The sequence below is a fragment of the Nomascus leucogenys genome, chromosome 2 (genome assembly GCF_006542625.1).
Source record: "Nomascus leucogenys isolate Asia chromosome 2, Asia_NLE_v1, whole genome shotgun sequence".
Taxonomy (NCBI): domain Eukaryota; kingdom Metazoa; phylum Chordata; class Mammalia; order Primates; family Hylobatidae; genus Nomascus; species Nomascus leucogenys.
This window is the reverse complement of record NC_044382.1, coordinates 150,443,573-150,464,868: the sequence shown is the minus strand read 5'-3', so window position 1 is coordinate 150,464,868 and position 21,296 is coordinate 150,443,573. Positions and strand designations below refer to the sequence as shown.

Genomic DNA, 21,296 nt, shown 5'->3' with positions numbered 1-21,296 from the left:
TGCCAGTAGGGAAAGTGCTCCTCTCACCCTCCTGCTCCTCAACCTGGTGGTGAAAGCTGCCAGGACACTGGCTGCCCACATTTACCCTGGCCACTGACTCTTGCTCTCTGCCCACTCACCTGCTTGCCATTGCTTTACTGAAAGTGCCTCTGTTGTCCCCTTCCAGGTTCTGCCACATTCTTTGAGTCACCTTCTGTGAAAAGAACACAGCTCTGTTGGGGTAGATGTATCTATTCCTGCTGTAATGCCCCCCGTGGCTCACAAGCAACTGCCAAATGAAGCCTGGTGACCTGGCCCTCTCCTCCCTCCCCCAACTGAGGTCACTCAGTCCCCACCTGCAGTGCCTCTTCTCCCTTCTCAGGTCCTCCAGCTGGTGTCATCAGCTCTGTCTGTTTCTGATCTTACCTCCCACCACCTCCACAGCTCACCACACACTCCAGCTTTGGGGATGGCCAAATTGCTTCCGACCTCAAGAGCTTCACACATGCCATTCTGCTGCCCACTATTTCTTATTCTTTAGGCTGAGCTTTCATGTCCTCTCCTTAGGAAGCCTTTCCTCACAACCTGGACTAAGGTGTCCTCATAGCATCCAGCATGTGATGTCAGGAAGGCTTGTCACTATTATCATAAAATAACCACTTGGGCTTTATTCATGTCTGAATTTTCTGCTTGATAATAGCTGCATGACAACAGGGACTGGGTCTGTCATGTTCACAAATGTAGCTCCAACCCCCAGCAGACTGATGAGTAATGCTTAGAAAATATGTGCAGTAAATTATTGATAAAGACATATTGGATGGATGGGAGAATGGATGGATGGGTGAATGGATAAATGATGGATGGATGGATGGATGGATGAGTGAATGGATAAATGATGGATGGATGGATGGATGGATGTATAGATGCATGGATATATGGGTGGGTGGATAGATGGATAGATGGGTAGATGAATGGATAGATGGATGGATGGATAGATGAGTGGGTGGATGGACGGATGGATGGATGTATGGATGGATAGATGGACGGATAGATGGCTGGCTGGATGGCTGAATAGATAGATGGATATATGGGTGGATGGATGAATGGATACATAGGTGAATGGATGGATGGATAGATGGGTGGATGGGTGGATGGATGGATGTATGAATGGATGAAAGAAGAGATAGATTAATGAATGCAAGGATATGTGCATGAATGGATGAATGGGCAGATGGATGGATGGTTGGGTGAATGGATGTATGGGCAAATAGATGAGTGGGTATAAGCATGGTTGGATGGAGGGATAAAGGAATAGAGGGGTGGATAAAATAATAGATAGATGGGTAGATGAAAAGATAGATGAATATATAGATGGATAGATGGAAGAATGAATAGATGGATGAATAGATTGATCGAGGAATGAATGGATGGATGCATGCTTGAAAAAATGGATGGATGAAAGATTAGATGAATATATGAATGGATGAATGAGTGAACGGATAGATGAATGGGTGGGTGGATGGATGGATGGTGGGCTGATGCGTAGATGGGTGGGTGGATGGATTAGTGGACGGATGGATAAATGGATAGACAGATGGGTGGATGGGGCCAGGCGCAGTGGCTCATGCCTGTAATCCTACCATTGTGGGAGGCCAAGGCAGGCGGATCACCTGAGGTCAGGAGTGTGAGACTAGCCTGGCCAACATGGTGAAACCTTGTCTCTACTAAAAATACAAAAATTATCCAGGTATGGTGGTGGTCACCTGTAATCCCAGCTATTTGGGAGGCTGAGACAGGAGAATTGCTTGAACCCGGGAGGCAGAGTTTGCAGTGAGCCAAGATTACTCCGCTGCACTCCAGCCTAGGCAACAGAGTGAGACTCCATCTCAAAAAAAAAAAAGAAAGATGGGTGGATAGATGGATAGATGAAAGGATGTATGTATGAATGGATGGATGGATAGATGAATGGATGATTGGTGAATAGGTGAGTGAATGAAAGGATGGATGGATGGAGGGATGAAGGAATAAAGGGGTGGATAAAAGGATAGATGGGTGGGTGAAAAGACAGATGAATATGTGGATGGATGGGTGAATGGGTGGATGGATAGAAGAATGAATAGATGGATGAATAGATTGATAGAGGAATGAATGGATGAAAGAACAGGAAGATGGATGAAAGAATAGATGGATATATGCATGGATGAATGAGTGGATGGATGGATGAATCGGTGGATGGATGGATGGATGGGGGGTAGATGGGTGGGTGGGTAGATGGATGAAGGGATGAGTGGATGGATGAAATAATAGATGGAGAGATGGATGGATCGATGGATGATTAGATGGATGAATGGAAGAGTGGTATCAGCCATGTTTTCCAGTTCTCTGAAGGAAAGTAGCAGAGGCTTAAATATGAGCAGTTCCAGGCTCTGCTCTTCGGCATGGGGTCATGTTTGCCATGAGCTCCTCTGTGACTCACACCTCCCTGCCCACCATCAGACCACAGGTCTTCTATTTTGTTTCTTAATTCCAGGTCCCTATATCTCAGCCCTGGGCTTTTATTTTTTTCTTCACATAAGAAACGTTCACTGCCTTTTTTTTTGTGCCCTCTGGAAAGAAAGAAGTTTCTTCTTTTACCTGGATATTCTTTGTAAAGTTTGTGTCGTAGGATTCGCCCATCTGGAAAACAAGCGACAGGGAAAAACTTCTTTTAGGAGTTTAGAAGGCCAAAACTGTTTTCATAATAATACTGAGGAATTACTTGTGTTTTTCACTCTCACCATCTCACTAGTGTACAATCGAATTGTTCAGAGGCTACATGAGCATTTTTAATGTCTCAGCTCTAGTTTCTAATATGATAATATCCAGAGCCATCAACCCATAAAGGAAAGCCCTGTGAGATCTCCTTAACATCTTTGAGGGTACAGCGGTCTTGAGAGCAAAAAGTTTCAGAACCACTGTCTTTTTTTTTTTTTTTCTTTTAGACGAAGTCTCACTCTGTTGCCCAGGCGGGAGCACAATGGCATGATCTCAGCTCACTCTAACCTCTGCCTCCTGGGTTCAAGTGATTCTCCTGCCTCAGCCTCCCGAGTAACTGGGATTACAGGCATGCGCCACCACGCCCAGCCAATTTTGTAGTTTTAGTAGAGATGGGGTTTTGCCATGTTGGTCAGGCTGGCTTCGAACTCCTGACCTCAGGTGATGCACCCGCCTCAGCCTGCCCAAGTGCTGGAATTACAGGTGTGAGCCGCCGTGCCCAGCCAAAACCACTGTCTTAACAGATGAACTGGAAGCCAAATTTTAACGTACTGTTGAGTAAATGTCATCACAAAATATGTTCACAGGGGGAAGAGATGGCACTCTTTTGAGCCTGCCCAAGAGACACTCTGATGTCATTACTGCAAATGACAAAGTAACTTGAGTATGAATCCTCACTCATCCTCTTGGAGCCTCAGTTTCCTCACCTAAAAATAGGCATAAAATTAGTACCTCTTAAAGTTATTGTGAGGATTAAAAGAAACAATTTCATTTAAAACATATCTATGCAGTATTAGGAGGAGCCACATGAAAATGCTATCTTTGTGTGTAAAAAGTGGTCAACTGCCGGCAATTTCATGCATGTCCCATGACTAGCTGTGCTACCCACCCCATAGTAGCAGGAAAGCATTTGCTGACAGGAATGTGACCAGGATATGGGGATGCTTGAATGTGGCAATCTCTTTCAAATTTAGCTCACTTCTCCATCCTGGTGATCAGCGCTGCCTTCTCTGCTATAAGGTCAATCAAGCACATATGCGCAGTAGCCAGACATTTTCTTTTTCTTTTGTTTTGTGGCTATACTAAAAATCATCAGGCTGTTTGGGACCAGCATGGACATTTATTGGTCAAGGTGCTAACGCTCCATGGAACCGCTCCAGGCCCTCCAATGGGTCAGCACCTGCTGATCAGCAACTGCAGGAATAACTATTTTCCAAAGCAAATGGCTATGGGGTTTTTGTAGGCTGGGGGAGCTCCCTGAAACTTTCCTGCTCCCCCTTTACCTGGGGATGAATTCTGGCCCATAACACCACAAGGAGACAGAGGTAAATGTGGACCCCGGACCCCCTCCTCAGGCCAAATATAATCACTTATAATTTATTACCAAAAGTGATTACTCATCACTTTTCTCAGATTTCCTCCCACTCAAGGCTAGACAAGCCCCACTTCATTCTTCTCAAGCAGTGTCTTGGGCAGGACAAGGAAGGGCCAGCCCCCGCAGTTCAGCTTCTGTGTGACCTCAAACCTACTGAGAAAAATGCACCGATTTTCCCTGACCCCACTCTCTGAAAAATCAGATTTACTATACATATCAATGTTCATTTTCCTCTTGCATAAAATGTGAACCCCTCAAATGCCTGGTTCCAGGTGCTGGATGGTCAAACTTGAAGGACTATTGGTACCCGCTAGAAGCCTTTCTTAGGGGAGGATGGCATCTTAGGTGTGGGCACAGGGTCTGTCGCTTACTCTCAAATGGTCCAGAAAAATACACACATAGATTTATAAGTGGGGAGAAAGCATAAAAGAAAATGCAATGGTAGTTTTTTAACAACTGGGGAATCTGGATGGGGGGTTCAGTGAACTACTTTTGCAACATTTTTATAAGTCTGAAATTATTTCAAATATGCAGTTTTTAAAAACTTAAATAAAAAGCTTCTTCCTTGGTAAGGCTGGGACAAGGGGGCCACTCTTCCCCTGAGATTTTTGCTCCAAGGGAAGTTGCTGGAATTCAAAATGTTTCCAAACCTATATATAATTACCAATAAATTACCAGTAATTATTGCTAAGTGTCAGCCCCCTGAGAACAAGGCTAGGGGGAATTCCACTTACATTTCCTTTTGGAAGCCTCAAATCATTCATTTGTGAGGGGAAGCTCACACACACACACACACACACACACACACACACAGAGGCTCTGAGGCTGGTGGACCGGCTTGGAATTCCAGCTGTGCATCTTTTGGGTAAATTCCTGAACTCACATCCTCCCCTTAGTAAGACAGAGATGATGGCGGCACACGTTCACGGAGGACCTACAGTGCGCCAGGTGCTAGTCTAAGCACTTCACAGGTGTTTTCTCTCACTCAAGCCCCACAACCGCCCCATGAAGTAGTCACTATGGTTACCATCGCCATCTCTATTTTACGGATGAAGGAACTGAGGCTAAGAAAGGTTGGGTGACCTGCTCAAGGCCACGGAGGAAGAAAGTTACAGGCTTTGGACTTCTTTCTGTGGTTCTGAGCCTGCTGAAACCTATGCAGCACTGCCTCCTGGTTCTACTTCTCCTTTTGCAGGCTTGCAGCAAAGCTTAATTTAAAGAGAGCACTCCAAAGGTGCGTGTTAACAGTAGGCATCATTGGTGTGGTCATCATTGAATGACTGACTCTCTTTGCTTAGCTCTGTCTTCAAATGGGAAATTTTTTAACTGGTTTGAACCCTTAAGAACTAGTTTGACTTGGTTTGAACTTGGTCTTAGACATCACAGGGCTGAATGAAAAGATCAGGGGATGAAAAAGACAAGTGCCAAAGGCATTCCTGTTATGCCGCCATTATTATAAATGGTGGCATAGTACGACGAACTCGAAACTCGCCCCACAGCTCTCTTTTGGAAAAGGCTATCCCTTCCACACTCCAGCAGCCTCAGACTGGCTGGCAGACCCTTGCGGTTTTACATCCAAAGGACCACACACCCCACCCACCCACGGCAGGATTGAGTGTCTAGATAAAACAGGGATAAACCAGTGAACGTTGTGTTCTCTGCTTGTGAAGTGATGGACACTCTATACGGATTAACTCACTCCTCAAAGAGCCCTATGAACTACCTCAAGTATTACGAACCCATTTGACAGAAAAGGCAAATGAGGCCTGAAAAGGTTATGTTATTTGCTGCCCACAGCAGTAAGGGGCTGAGTAGCTGTGGCAGCCCAGGCTATCTGGCTAGAGAAGCCACCCTATAACCCCAAACAAAGCCCTGCAAATAGCAAGGGGAATGCAGAGAAAAGCAAAAAGGCATCTCTTTGTTTCAAAGCCTTTTGCAGATAATTTCTTCAAAGTTCAGGATTCCAGGATTTTAATCACTTTATCTGCAATGATAATGACATTAAATGCATGACTGATTTTATGTCTATGCCTTTCTTGAAACACTTCAGAGAAACACATTCTCAAATGAGAAATAAAAAAAAAAGAGGTTTTGGCAGAACATGCACCCCCCAGTATACTTTTGGCAAATAGGGTCACTGTAATCACCAATCTTGTCTGAGGGTCCTGTCCTTAGCTATTAGGGCTATGAGATGCCGAAGTGGGGACAGGGGCCCCTGGGTGTGGTCTCAGCCCGATTGACATTGACTTTGACAAGGTGGACATGGCCACCCTGAAGTCCCAGACTCCTGGCTCACCACACAGTTCATCCAAACTCCATGCCAAAAAGCACATTGAAGTCTTTCAACTTGATTGCCTTGCGTGGGGTTCGAGATGGTTTTAGATACCACCAGGAATCGCTGCGCCATGTTCTTTCTTTTCTTGGGAAAATTATGCCAAAGAAAGCAACACCACTCACTCATCTATTTATTGCCTTTGTGTCCAAAGACAAACACAAATTAAGTCAAACTGAACAGTCCTGGCAGAAGTTCTGGGAAATTAAGGATTCTCAGACAATTCTAATTCTGTGCAGTTTGAAAACAGATACAGATGCTCCTTTGAAACAGACACAGATGCTTCTTGACTTACAGTGGAGTGATGTACTGATAAGCCCCCTACAAGCTGAAAATATCTTCAGTCAAAATGCATTGAACACAGTTAACCTACTGAACACCATACCTTAACCAAGCCTACCTTAAATGTGTTCAGAACACTTACATCAGCCTAGAGTTGGGCAAAGTCATCTAACACGAAGCTTATTTTATAATAAAATATTGAATGTATCATGTAATTTATTGATTACCATACTGAAAGTGAAAAACAGAATGGTTGGATGGGAACTTGAAGTACAGTTTCTACAGAATGCATGTTGATTCTGCACTAGCGTCAAGTCTAACAATCATAAGTTGACCATCGTAAGTTGGGGTCCATCTACACATCCGTGTATATAAAATATCCAGTGTTTACTGACCACCTACTATTCCTCAGGGCTGCTCCGACAGCTCTGCACTTAGGATTTCAGTCACGCTCCACAACAGCATGAAGTAGCCCCATTTTACAGATGAGGAAACTGAGGCTCAGAGATAGGAAGAAATTAACCCCAGTGTCGCTCAGCTGGGAGGTGCAGAGCTGGGGTTTGCAGCCAGTCTGCTGGCTCAAGAGCTTCGGTCACATGCTGGTGCGGCAGGGAAAGGGTAGGGGCCATGAAAGAAGGAGCCGGGCAGGGGGAAGATGTGGGGCGCTCTCAGTCAGGCCCAGGTGCTGGGGCTGCTTCCTGGGTCAGGTCGTCCGTGGGGGTGAGGGCGCTTACAGGGAGAAGGGGACTGGGGCAGGGGCCAGGATCGGGGGGAGGGGGTGCCACACTCACCTGCTTGCCGGCGCTGCTTGACGCACTGCCCACGGTTGGGGATACCTTCGGCCACGTCACCTGGGCTCAGGATGTGGCACTCATAGCCCGAGGGACAGAGCAGGGGTTCGGCCCCATCCTCCGTGGTGCTGCATGCCTCTGCTGCAGGAGGGACACACGCTGGGGTCTAGAAGGCAGACTCCCGGCGCAGGTGCAGGGAACGCACCTCACCCAGAGAGGAGGCCTCGCCTCTGTACCCCAGGTTCCAGGCTAGGCCCTGGGTCTCACTCAGCGGCATGTGGCACACGTGCACACCCACAAACACGCACACAAACACAGGCAGTCCAAGCTCACCTGATCCCAAACATACTCTCACAGGCTCAGCAACATCCATATAGACATGTTCACGGATACCCCCTGAAACACATACTCACCCCTACAGTCGCATGGGTACACAGACACTTACACAAGCAAGTCGGGCACACAAATACACACAGACATATACACACGTTCATCCCCACACACAAATCCTGCACACACATATCCACACCCACATACACACACGTTCACCCACACATGTACATACTCACAATACAGTCACACACTTTTGCACACACACACACACACACACAAATATTCAGCCACAGGCACAAGGACAGCCACACAGTTGCATACATGGCTGCACACTCTAGCGGACAAAGTCACACAACACACAGATGGATGTGGAGTCAGAAGCACAGCCGCAGGTGTGCAAGGGTGCCCGCTCTCACCTCCTAGGCCTCCAGGTCCCTGGCCTGCAAGCTGTTCCTTCCAGAAACTGCCCTCTGCCTCCTGGTACCTCCCCCACCCCCAGGGAGGCTTCATCATTAGAGAGGAGTGAACCCCCTATAATTCCAGGAATTTGAAAACCAACCCTAAGCCCCCTCGCCTTCAATTCTCCATCCAGGAGGAGGCCCCATTCTTGAGGAGAGTCGAAGCCCTTATTCTGTACTGGGCTTTGATTCTGACTAACCCCCAGCCATCAGCCCTTCTGCGCTGGGGTGAGGAGGATCAAAGAGGGCTGAGTGTTTGGCTGAAGGGCCCGTGCATGGGGGACAGCCAGCCTGGTGTTGCCAGCTTTCTGGAAGCAGCTGAGAAGGAGGGATCGAGACTTGGATGTAGGGTCTGGGCTTTACCCGGCAGGTACCTTGTAACACCTCCTCAGGGCCATCCAGGAGCCAGCCATTGCCACCAAGCCATCGAGGTTTCGGCTGCACCAGCCAGTCTAAGACTAACACAATACAAGGTCAGATCAAGGCCCTCCTCAAGCAGCTGAGAAATGCCCAGGCTTGGGGGCTGGGGGCACCCCCATTTCATGACAGCACAGAGGCTCCCCATGGGAGAAAGAACTATGGTTCCTGGCACACCTTCACCCCTTGCTTTTAGTGATAGAACCTTTCACTGTGGGCTGGGCACTGGGCCACCATGCTGGGGACTAGCCTTCCCTGCCTCCCTTGCAGCTACATGTGGCCACGTGACAGGGTTCTGGCCACAAAGATGTGAGTAGCAGTGACCATGCAATTTCCTGTCTTGCCCTCTGATCGGGGGCTCTCTGCTCCCCTCCCTCCCTCCCTATTTTCCTTCCTGCAGGCTGGGAGCCATTCTGACCACGTGGACAAGGACATCAATCAGACTGCAGAGTGGAAAGAAGGAAGGAAGCCGGGTCCCTAGACGGCTTTGCGAGCAGAGCTACCTGCCTGCCACAAATGTCTGTCTCTGCACTAATAGCTGAGAGAGAAGAAAATGCCTCACAGGTTGGGTCCCTGTATTTATGGGTCTTTTTGTTGCAGCAGCATAGCCTGTTCTCTAACTAATACTTTATTTTTTTAACTTTTGGGTTCGGGGGTACACATGCAGGTTTGTTGCACAGGTAAATTGCATGTCGCTGAAGTTTGGTGTATGGGTGAAGTTTGGTGTACAGGTGATCCCATCACCCAGGTATAACCAATATACCTGGTTTTAACAGAAAGAGTCACCCACACAGTTTATGGGAAGGCCTTCAAAAGGCAGGGGTCGAAAACTCAAATGCCTCTAGGGGACAGGTAGATGACATTAAACAGGAAAGCAGACCAGGCAGGGCCACAGCAAAGCAGAGAGTGCCTCCTACCTCGATGAATCAGCTGCTGGTTAGCCCGGACCAGTCATTTCCAGTGCTCCCAGACTGTTTTTTTTTCCTTACTGTAAGTTCTTATTCTATTTATTTATTTATTTATTTATTTATTTAGAGACAGAGTCCTGTTCTGTCACCCAGGCTGGAGGGTAGTGGCACGATCTCAGCTCACTGCAACCTCTGCCTCCCACGTTCAAGCAGTTCTCCTGTCTCAGCCTCCCTAGTAGCTGGGATTACAGGCGCCCACCACCACGCCTGGCTAATTTTTCTATTTTTAGTAGAGATGGGGTTTTGCCATGTTGCCCAGGCTAGTCTTGAACTCCTGGCCTCAAGTGATCCACCCCCTTCAGCCTCCCAAAGTGCTGGGATTACAGGAGTGAGCCACTGCACCCAGACAAAGTCTGCATTTTTTTCTTTTTTTTTTTTTTGAGACAAAGTTTCACTCTTGTTGCCCAGGCTGGAGTGCAATGGTGCAATCTCGGCTCATTGCAACCTCCACCTTCTGGGTTCAAGCAAGTCTCCTGCCTCAGTCTCCCAAGTAGCTGGGATTACAGGGGCACACCACCATGCCCGGCTAATTTTTGTATTTTTAGTAGAGACAGGTTTTTGCCATGTTGGCCAGGGTGGTCTAGAACACCTGACCTCAGGTGATCCACCCGCCTTGCCCTCCCAAAGTGCTGGTATTACAGGCATGAGCCACCGCACCCAGCCAAGTCTGTATTTTTAAAAATAGAAATCTTCTGGTTTTTAAGTGTTGACAAGTAATTTTAAAACTTTTTTATTAATGATGATGATGATTATTATTCTGTAGAGATAGGGGGTCTCCCTATGTTACCCAGGCTGGTCCCAAACTCCTGGCCTTGGGCGATCCTCCTGCTTTGGCCTCCCAAAGTGCTGGGATTACAGGTGTGAGCCACCGTGCCTGGGCAGAAAACTTTAAGCATGTTGGAGATCAAAACGGTTCTGGGATCACATTTGCTTGTGACCTCTGCATTCGTTTGACTCCAAAATAAGACAAAAATAAAAATTACTAATATTTATCTTTACAAAGAGAATAGAAAAATAATTAGCATCTTTTAAAGTACATTGATGGGTACTGGTAAAAATGCTGGTTAGCTTTTTCTATAAAGAAGCACTTGCTGATTATAATGACAGTGGAAGTTGGAAGAGCAGAGAAAGGAGCCAGCAGTCTGTGACCTCCGACACAGGAATGACGTGATGCTTCTGCAGCCTCTATGCCCAAACTTTCAGTTCTTCCCTCCTTTCCCCCACTACATCGGACCATGTGTTAGGAAACATTTTCCGGTAGGAAACGTAGTAATACGTGCTGTTTGTATTCTCTTTTGCCTTCATCAAAGGCTTCTGAGCAGCAGGGAAATAAGCAAATGTTTGGAGTAGTGAAACTTGGTCTGGGCTCCCCATCACCCTAGTTGAAGACCCTTAAAGGCCTGGTGGCCCTGGGGTGTCAGCTCTTCATGCCCTCACTGGAACTACCTGGGATCACCTTCCAAATAAGCAACCTGGGCCCAAGTCCTTGTCTCTGGGTCTGCTTTGGACGGACCCAAATCCAGATGGCAATGAAGAAGTAAGGTGCCTGGAACGGGGCCTGATGTATTCCACGTCATCTTATGTTAGACCAGTGGTTCTCAATGCAGAGCAATTTTGTTCTCCAGACAGGATTTAGGAAAGATTAGAGACATTTTTGGTTGTCACAAGTTGGGATAGAGGTTGCTACTGGCGTCTGGTGGGGAGGGGCCGAGGAAGCTGCTGACCATCCTACAGTGCATGGGACAGTGCCCTCCTGCCCAGCAAGTAGAATCATCCAACCCCAAATATCCATATGCCAAGATTGTGAAATCTGGTGTTAGACAGCATTGTTGCTATTACTAACTAGTAGTATGATTGCTCTTCCTGCTGGCCAGTGAATGAATGAATGAGTCAATATTTATTGAGTATTATATGCCCAGAGACCATTTTAGATGCTGGGGTTACAGCAGTGAATGAAAGACAAACTCCCTGCCCTGTGGGGCTGACCTTCAAGAGGGGAGAGAACAGTCAATGAACAAACAAGTAAAACAGTCTTCCAGATTATGCTACAGAGAAAAACTAAACAGGGATGGAGGGTTAAAAAATGGCCAAGGAGGGGCTGTCATTTAGAGAGGGAAATATTTCCTGAGAAGCGGCCTTTGGAAATTGGTCTAAAGGAGGTAAGGAAGTGAGCCATGGGATGTCTGGGGAAGGATATTCCTGGCAATGAAGGACCCCACGCGTGGGTACAGGTGCCAGGGCAGGGGCCCCACATTCCCACACTCACGGCCTAAGGCAATGAACCCTTCTCTACAGTCAGACAACTGGATGGAAACTGCAGCTCTGCCTGCTATGTGAGCTTGGGCAAATGATTCAGCTTCCCTGAGCTTCAGCTGTGGCACAGGGCTGATAACAGTCATCTCATCAAGCTGTGTGAGCATGAAATGAGATGATGTATGAAAAGGCTTTTGGGAATGCCATGTACAGTTGTATCATCTGTGCACTGCTCAAAAGCACCTGCTCTAGGCAGGAAGCAAGGCTAGAATCCCTATGCCAGCTCACATTCCAGAGGAAGGGGCACCATTTTTGATAAGCCCACCCAGAGGGGAGTGCCTTTATGTGCTTGTCCACCATGAGGGGCAACATTTAGTTTTTCTTATGAAGGCTGAGTAGGAGGCCGCCTGGCCTGGAGCAGCGGCCAGTTCCTGCCCAGAGGCAGTACTGAAATAGTCCCTGTCTGTCTTGATGAGCATATAAGACTGTAATTATGAGCATGATTAAGTGTGCTGAGTCCCCTGTCATCACTGTGACCTCACCCCAAAGAAAACAAAGTGAGGTCATTCTTGCCATCTCCGACTCTCCTCTCTGCCTTGGGAGGAGGGGCTGGGCCACCTGCTCGAGCCAACTTCCCTAATTAAGGCCCATGGGAACACACAGCCTCTCACGGAAGGGACAGTCCAAACAGCTGTTGTTATCACCCTGAGCAGAGCTGAGGGTGGAGAAAACTTCCTTGCCCAAAATCCTGCCCACTTAGGGGCACATTTTCCCCACCTGAGGGCACATTTTTTCCAGGAAATAGCTACTTGTCCACCCTACTCCCCACTTACTGTTCCCGACAGGGTCACCTCCTTCCCTTCCCAAACCTTCTCTCCGAAAGGGATCTGAAACTCTGTCCTGCCAGTGACGAACCCCTCAACATTGTCTCTCCCCAAGAGGTTGGCGTCCTGATTCCACACACATGTCATGATCTGCTCCCAGCCCCGCGCAGTGCTGAGCACTTCGGAGTGGCAGGTCCACCGTGAGCTGCACGTTGTCTTTTCTTTTCTTTTTTTTTTTTTTGAGACAGAGCCTCACTCTGTCGCCCAGGATGGAGTGCAATGGCACAACCTCGGCTCACTGCAACCAGCGCCTCCTGGGTTCAAGTGATTCTCCTGCCTCAGTCTCCCAAGTAGCTGGGATTTTAGGCTCCTGCCACCATGCCTGGCTAATTTTTGTATTTTTAGCAGAGACGGGGTTTCAGCATGTTGCCCAGGCTGGTCTTGAACTCCTGACCTCAGGTGATCCACCCATTTCACAGGAGGGGAGACTGAAGAAAGTGACAGCTGGCCGGTGGATCTGAAGCCACGCACCCTCTCCTCTCTGGGGCACACCCCATCTGGATTGCTAAGTTCCCGGTCTCCACTTCAAATACCCCAGGGCCAGGCATGAGAAGTGTGGCAGGCCTGGTGGGGTGATGGGGTGAGTGGGAAGCTAGAGGACACCTCCTCATCCAGGGGCACCTGAGGTTCCACCTGGTGGCAGCCCAGGGAACATGGTCGATATTGTAAAGAAAAGCCTCGAATCTTGATCTTTTAAATGAGAAATCTCACTGCACCCCCATCCTCCTGGGTGTCTGCTTGACTGTGGCTCCCTGGAGGCATCTGGGGTCCCTGCCCCCACCCCATTTTCAAAGTGACATTTTCTCTGGAAGGGCGTCTCCCACAACGCAGGTCCCCAAAGGCAGTGGGACACACAGCAGGTGGACAGCAGCACCACGCCTGCTCAAGGAGCGCCCGTCCCAGTTCACAGGTGCGCAGTGGAGGCGCCAGAGACCCGCCCAGGTGGCCCAGCTTTAAGGCCAGCTCCAAGCCCAGCTCCTTTTCTCCCCTCCCCCGAGTCGAGCTCTCTCCTACCCGGGACAGCCCTGTTTACCTGTCCTTCTCCCTCAGCCCCCTCCCTCGGGCCCCGGACCTACCTGGCGGGGGCGGCACGGCCTCTAGGCAGGCGTAGGCGCATCCGTTGTAGCAGCAGCGCCGGTGCCGTGGGCACTCGGAGTCCGCCTGACAGCGCGCGGCCTGGCAGGCCCCGGGGGGCAGCGTCCGCGGAGGCGGCGGGCAGCGGTCGGCTCGGGGCTGCCGGGGGCCGCCGGGAGCGCCCGCCTCCTCGGCCTGCGGGGAGAGGGCGGTGTCAGCAGCTCTGGGCCGCACGTTCGAGTCCCGGCGCCGCCCGGAGCTTGCAAGGGGGTGGGCCATGCGCCGGGCCTCTCTGAGCCTGCGTTTCCTCTTGTAAGAAACAGCAAGCAGCCAGAGCCAGCCTCGGAGGGCGGCTCAGAAGGTCAGAAGATACCATGTTTCTTTTTATAACAGTCGGCACGGCACGAAATAACTGAAAGCCCAGAGCAAAAGGATAAGCAAATCTCGGTATGTTTGCTGAAGGACAATTACTTAAGTATCTACCCTGTGTGAGAGAGAGAGTATATATAATACATAATATATGCGGTATATATGTGTATATACATATATGTCTGCATGTATACATATACGTACACACATATATGTCTATGTATACATATGTATATGTACATATGTGTGGATTTCTTGTAATCCATATGTTTATATAGACCTTTGAGAATTTACAAATTATACACAGAATGATTAAATCCATGCAACAACATCGATACATCTCAGAAAATAATGAAAGGAAAAAAGCCAGATCAAAAGAGAACACCACAGTGGAATTCCACTTATATTTATAGCTCAAAAACAGGCCAAGCTGGTGTCTGGCATGAGAAGTCAGGAATCTGGTGGGCAGTGACTGGCTGGGAACACGTGGTCTCAGGGCTGGCTGTGTTCTGTTTCTTGGTCTGGGGGCTGGTTACATGGTGTGTTTATTTTGTGGGAATTCATAGGATTTATGTACTTTGAAGTATTATTTTTGTGTTTGTTTTGTTTTTGAGACGGAGTTTCACTCTTGTTGCCCAGGCTGGAGTGCAGTGGCACGATCTCAGCTCACCACAACCTCCACCTCCTGGGTTCAAGCGATTCTCCTGCCTCAGCCTCCCGAGTAGCTGAGATTACAAGCATGTGCCACCACACCCAGCTAATTTTGTATTTTTAGTACAGACAGGGTTTCTACATGTTGGCCAGGCTGGTCTGGATCTCCTGACCTCAGGTGATCCGCCTGCCTCCCAAAGTGCTGGGATTACAGGTGTGAGCCACCGTGCCTGGCCTGAAGTATTATGTTTTAATAAAAAGCTCAAAAATAAGATATAGGGGCCAGGTGCTGTGGCACACATGCCTATAATCCCAGCACTCTCAGAGGTCAAGGTGGGTGAATCACTTGAGCTCAGAAGTTTGAGACCAGCCTGGCTAACATAGCGAAACTGCTTCTCTACTAAAAAAAAAATAAAAATAAAATAAAACAAATTAGTCAGGCATGCTCATTCACTCCTGTAGTCCCAGGTACTTGGGAGGCTGACGGGGGAGGATGGCTTGATCCCAGGAGGTCAAGGCTGCAGTGAGCCATGATCGAACCACTGCACTCCAGCCTGGGCAATAGAGTAAGACCCTGTTTAAAAAAAAAAAAAAAAGTCCAGGCGCGGTAGCTCACGCCTGTAATCCCAGCACTTTGGGAGGCCAAGGTGGGCAGATCATGAGGTCAGGAGATCGAGACCACCCTGGCTAACATGGTGAAACCCCATCTCTACTAAAAATACAAAAAAAAAAAAATTAGCCGGGCGTGGTGGCGGGCACCTGTAGTCCCAGCTACTCAGGAGGCTGAGGAAGGAGAATGGTGTGGACCTGGGAGGCCGAGCTTGCAGTGAGCCAAGATTGCGCCACTGCACTCCAGCCTGGGCGACAGAGTAAGACTCCGTCTCCCAAAGAAAAAAAAAAAAACAGATATAGTACTGTACTTAACATATAGGAATATGGATGAGTGACCAACAAGATCAATATTTTAAAGGTAAGACTGAGAAAGTTTAAGCCACTGGGCAAACTGCCCTGGGTCCCCTGACACCAGACCCCATCCATGCCCAGTAACACTGTTCTGCTTCTATGAAAATGGGGTGTGTGGTGGGCAGTTTATGCGCATTCGCACACACACACAGAGTTAGATACAGGATAGATTAATTGGAAAAAAACCACCTTGGCTTGCCCTGCCTCCTGGCCTCTGCCTAAACTGTTCCTTTAATCTAAAATGCTTCACCTACTTACCTCCCCACAAGTCCTCCCCCGACATATTCAAAATCTGGCCCCTTTGTGCTGGCCAAGTACATAGGGCATATCTGCAAATTGCAATAGTAGACAGCCATGAAAACCTGCCCTTAAGGTGTTGGCAAAAAATGAAATAAGACTCAATGTGCCGCATATGAAAGATTGCCAGGATGTGGTGGCTCGTGAAGAAAACCACGGTTTGGAACAGCGTGTAGACTCTGCCCCACCTGTGTTTTTAAAAATGCACACAGATGTAATACATATATATTTGCAGAGGCTGAGAACGTTTTTGGAAAAATACACAAGAAACCATTATGAAAGGTGCCTTTGGAGAGAAGAATAGGGTGTAAAGCTAATAGAGCTTTCTTCCTATTGTATACTCTTCTGCACTGGTTCAATATCTTTTTACCATGTACACATTACTTTTTCAATTTAAAGACAGTCTCTGTGGAGAGCGAGGGCACATCGTCCAAGCCCTGGCTTAATCTAGACTTGACTCACAGAACCTCACAAAGCTACTGAAGCTGCTATGATGACAGTGTGGGCACCGTCACCTCCAGGCCTTTGCCCAGGCTGTGTCCTCTGCCGAATGCCCGTTCCTTCAGGTCTTCCAGAGGGACCATTCCCCAAGACTCAATTCAGCGCTCACGGCTGGGATGTGCTTCCTTAACACCAGCCCTCCCAGGCCAGGGTTAGGGCCACGCCACCCCCCACCTTCTATGTCCCACACCCACCCTCCCTTGTCACTCTTTCTCGGTGTCTTAATAGAAATCCGCCATCGCATTTAACCAGTGAGCGACCCGTTCAACAGAGGGCCTCAAGCCTCCTGTGTCTCCTCCTGCACGTACAGTTGGCTGAATAAAGGTCCCCAAAGACACCAGGCCCTACTCCCTGGAATCCTAAATGCAAAGGAAAAAAGGTCTTTGCAGATGCGATTAGCTTAAGGATCTTGACATGGGGAGATGATCCGGCATTTTCTGGTTGGGCCCTAAATCCAGTCACAAGTGTCTGAGAAGAGGGGAGCACAGGGAGATTACACAGACACACACGCACACACAAGCGCATGCACACACACACGCACACACACGCACACAAGAAAGTCACGTGAAGAGGGAGGCAGAGATGGCGTCTACAGACCAAGGAATGACCATGATTGCCAGCAGCCACCGGAAGAGGGATTGGCAAGGAAGGAACCTTTGGAGTCGGGGGCACGGCTCTGCTGACCCCTTGATCTCAGTCCACTGAAACTGATGCTGAACTTCTGGCCCCCGGAACCATGAGACAATTCATTTCTGTTGGTTTAACCACCCCTCCCACCCCAGTTTGTGGTCATTTGTTACGACGGCCCTGGAAACTGGATATCTGTCCCTCTGCCAGGCACATTCTGTAAATGAACCCCACCCCAGGCCCAAGTCCCCATCAGTGCTTCCACAGTGGCCTCATCCCTGGCCTTGCTGCCTCCAAATCCATCCATTCTCCAAACTGCAGCCCAAAGAGGCTTTATGAAAGGCACGTGTGGATTAGGTCACCTCTGTGCTCCAAGGCCCCAGAGGTTCCCATCACCGTCGGGACAAAGTCCCAGCTTCCCACTCGACCTCTGAGCCCTGTGCCAACCAGGTACAAGTTACTTTCTCTATTTAATAACTTAGATATAGGATACATTGGCCTCATCTCATCGCCCCGACCCTCCTTGTCCTTACATGCCAGCAAACTGCCCTTCCTCCTCCCCACGCCCTCCAAGCACATTCCTCTCTTCAAACTGTTTCCTCCAGCGGAGCTTGTCTCATTCAGCAGAGCAGACAGGCCACCAGAGTGGGCTCTGCAGCTAACGGGCTTGGTTCAAATCCTGGCTCTAGGGCTTAAATCCTCTCTGCCACTCACTTGCTGTGTGACCTTGGGCAAGCATCAGTTTCTCCCTATAGAACTTCCCTCCTGGGGTATCCTGAGTCTACACCCAGGATGGTGTCTACAGCCAGGAGGGCATCTACACTCAGGATGGTGTCTACACCCAGGCTGGTGTCTACACTCAGGATGGTGTCTACACTCAGGCTGGTGTCTACACCCAGGATGGTGTCTACACCCACACTGGCATCTACACCCAGGCTGGTGTCTACACTCAGGATGGTGTCTACACCCAGGCTGATGTCTACCCTCAGGATGGTGTCTACACCCAGGCTGGCGTCTACACCCAGGCTGACGTCTACACCCAGGCTGGCATCTACACTCAGGATGGCGTCTACACCCAGGCTGGCTTCTACACCCAGGCTGACGTCTACACCCAGGCTGGCGTCTACACTCAGGATAGTGTCTACACCCAGGCTGGCATCTGCACCCAGGCTGGCGTCTACACTCAGGATGGTGTCTACACCCTCGCTGGCGTCTAGCACAGTGCCACCGATCATCATTGGCATGTGCTGGTCCTCTGCCTGGAAGGCCTCCCATCAGCTTCTATTGGCCAAATCACCCTTCAGTCCTCAGCTTAAACGGCCTTACGAGGCAGCTTTCCCCAGACTCTTCGGGATGTTTCTAGTATGATCCTTCTTCATTTTTAGGCCCTCGCCACCCCACACTGAGTGCAGAGGCTGTGTCTGTCCCTGCCTGGCTGGGGCCGAGCGCAGTCCTTCCTGCGCCCCTATCTGGGTACCTGCAAACTGCACGCGGTGTCACCAGTGCCCTGCAGGGGGCACCAGGTCCCAGGGAACAGGTCCTGGCCGGGTGCCCCTGGGAACGGGTGGGATCACCAAGGCCAGAGGTTTTCAGCTGCCCCCAGGGAGCCTCAGGGCCTGAGACTGATGGCATGAGGGGCAGAGAGCAGGAATGGCCAAGCAGGAGGGGGGGTGGTGTGGCAGGAAAGCCTAGGAGGGGGGCCCTGGCCCCTATCCCTGCTTCACCCAGAGAACCCTTCTTTTCACTCTTGTAGACATTGGCTGTTAAATTCACGAAAAGTGAAAATGACCACTAAGCTGCCATTTGGTGGATATGGAGATGAGGCCTTAAGGAGGTGAATGGTTTTCCCCAAAGACAGAGGGGAGACCAGAGTGTAGATCAGAACTTTTATCACCCCTTTCTCCGCCCAATCTCCCTCACCCCTGTAACCATCACCAATAACTTTCCAGCCGCAGCAGGTGTATAATCCCATGCCATTAGCTCTTAGTTCATTTGCTGCAGAATTAACTAAATTGGACCCATGCTGGGGTCCGCAATTTTTAATCCTAATCTAATATGACAGCCGCCCCAGCCTCCTTCGGAGGGTGGTTAAGAATACACCATACGTCGTTGGGAGGGGGCGCCTTATTTTTCCGCCCAGCTTATTTTTCCAACAAGACTCATTTATGAAATTTAATGGAACTGGGTGATCAGAAGCAAAACACTTTTCACCCACCTCAAATGCCTCCCAGTCCTGTGACTTCCTCAATGGCAGCCCCAGACGGGAGGGTACGCAGAGATCAATTTTAGATGTGCCGCTGTCTCAGAAGAAAATTCAAATGTCATTTCTCAGAATTTGGAGAGAACAAAGAGATAAGCGCCTTAGAAGCCACATCTCCCGAGTTATTTACTGCGTGGCTGAAACAACAGATGGTCGTGAGTGATAAAGCACTGATTTCACCGAGAGGCCCAGATTAAAGGATTACATGTTTTGAAAAATATTTCATGTCACGCAAGGTGACACTCAAAGAGGGTTCTAAACAAAGGGCGTTTTCTGGAGTTCTGGGAAATAACTTTTACTCAGAGAAATAAACAGCTTGTCCTCCAATTTATCCCTGGACCCCATGGGTTAAAGGAGTTAACAGCCAAGGTTCTTGGCCTAGAGGTTGGACTGGAATTGGCTTCCCTGACCCCTTCCATGTCTCTGACCTCTCTTCCAGCACTCCCCTCCTTACTCATTCTCTCCGGCCACCCAGTCCCACCTCTGGGCCTTTGCACTGGCTCTTTCCCCACCCACCCACCATATCCGCCCGGCTCTCACCTCCTCGGGGTCTGCTCACACACCCTCCCTTCCCCCCCTCCCTGCTTTGTGGAGCTTCACACACCTCATCACCCTTGGGTGGACTGTGTATTCATGTACTCATTGGTTGGCTGTTTTTCTCCCTCCTAGGGACAGCAACTTGGTTTTGTTCTTACCTGTGTCCCCAGCACCTAGAACAGTGCCTGGCACGTAGCAAGCACTCAGTAAATATTCTTTGGGTGGAATAAAAGCTGTGATGATGATGATGATGAAGATGAGGATGATGGTGGTCAACACACCCTGGCAGTTTGCTGGGCACCCTTCTAAGTGCTGAATATGCATCAACTGGCTGATCTGCACATGGGCCCTGTGCAGTGGGTTCTGCAGAGCGGGGGTCCTGCACAGGCGTGGGGGCAGCCCTTTGTGTAAGGCTGTGCTGTAGGCAAGCATCGTCACACTCCTATGCTCACTTCATGTGGATGTGAACTAGGGGAGTAGGTCTTAATATCGCACACTCCAGAGATGAGGAAGGATGCTTTCAAAATGTAAAGCTGGACTCGGCCGTCCTCAGTTTCTGAAGATTCACTGCTCCTCCTGATCTTGGAGCCTTCCGCACACTGCTCCTTCCACTCGGAACGCTTCCTAACTCTTTTTAACAGCTGAGCCTCCGCATCCTTTGGGGCAAGAACTTAGGAGCCATATCCCAAGATGGAAGGGACTGAAGCTCATGACCTCTTATACAGCAAAGGCTGCTTTGCACAGGGATTAAGGGTTCACGTGTAGGAATCTGACGCGTCTGGGTTTGAACCCCATGGCTGTGCGATTATACAGGAAAATCACTAACGTATCTGAGCCTCATCTGCAAAATGGACGCAAAAGGAATACCTGCTGCCGATGTTTGTGGTGAAGATCAAAAGAGACCACACCTGCGTGTACTCGGCTCAGCATGGACAATGCTAATCCATAGTTCACCTGATTTTTATTCCTTTTATTATTATTATTATATTATTATTATTATTATTTTGAGAAAAGGTCTCACTCTGTCACCCAGGCTGGAGTGCAAGGGCACGATCTCAGCTTACTGCAACCTCCGCCTCCCAGGCTCAACCAGTTCATGCTTCAGCCTCCCAAGTAGCTGGGACTACAGGTGCCTGCCGCCACGCCTGGCTAATTTTTTGTATTTTTAGTAGAGATGGGGGTTTTGCCTTG

At 49.1% G+C, this 21,296-nt stretch overlaps 1 protein-coding gene across 1 annotated transcript in view; it reads right to left on the bottom strand.

The window, feature by feature from the left end:
• WFDC1 (WAP four-disulfide core domain 1) overlaps nucleotides 1–21,296 on the bottom strand; it is a 35,130-nt gene that overhangs the window by 2,722 nt on the left and 11,112 nt on the right. Inside the window, exons 2-6 of the mRNA XM_003272492.4 lie at nucleotides 13,903–14,095; nucleotides 8,679–8,762; nucleotides 7,514–7,654; nucleotides 2,614–2,655; nucleotides 120–193 (exon numbers count right to left, since the gene is read on the bottom strand). Of these exons, the coding sequence (XP_003272540.2) occupies nucleotides 135–193; nucleotides 2,614–2,655; nucleotides 7,514–7,654; nucleotides 8,679–8,762; nucleotides 13,903–14,095 (519 nt within the window). The 3' untranslated portion in view covers nucleotides 120–134. The remainder of the gene's footprint in view (nucleotides 1–119; nucleotides 194–2,613; nucleotides 2,656–7,513; nucleotides 7,655–8,678; nucleotides 8,763–13,902; nucleotides 14,096–21,296) is intronic.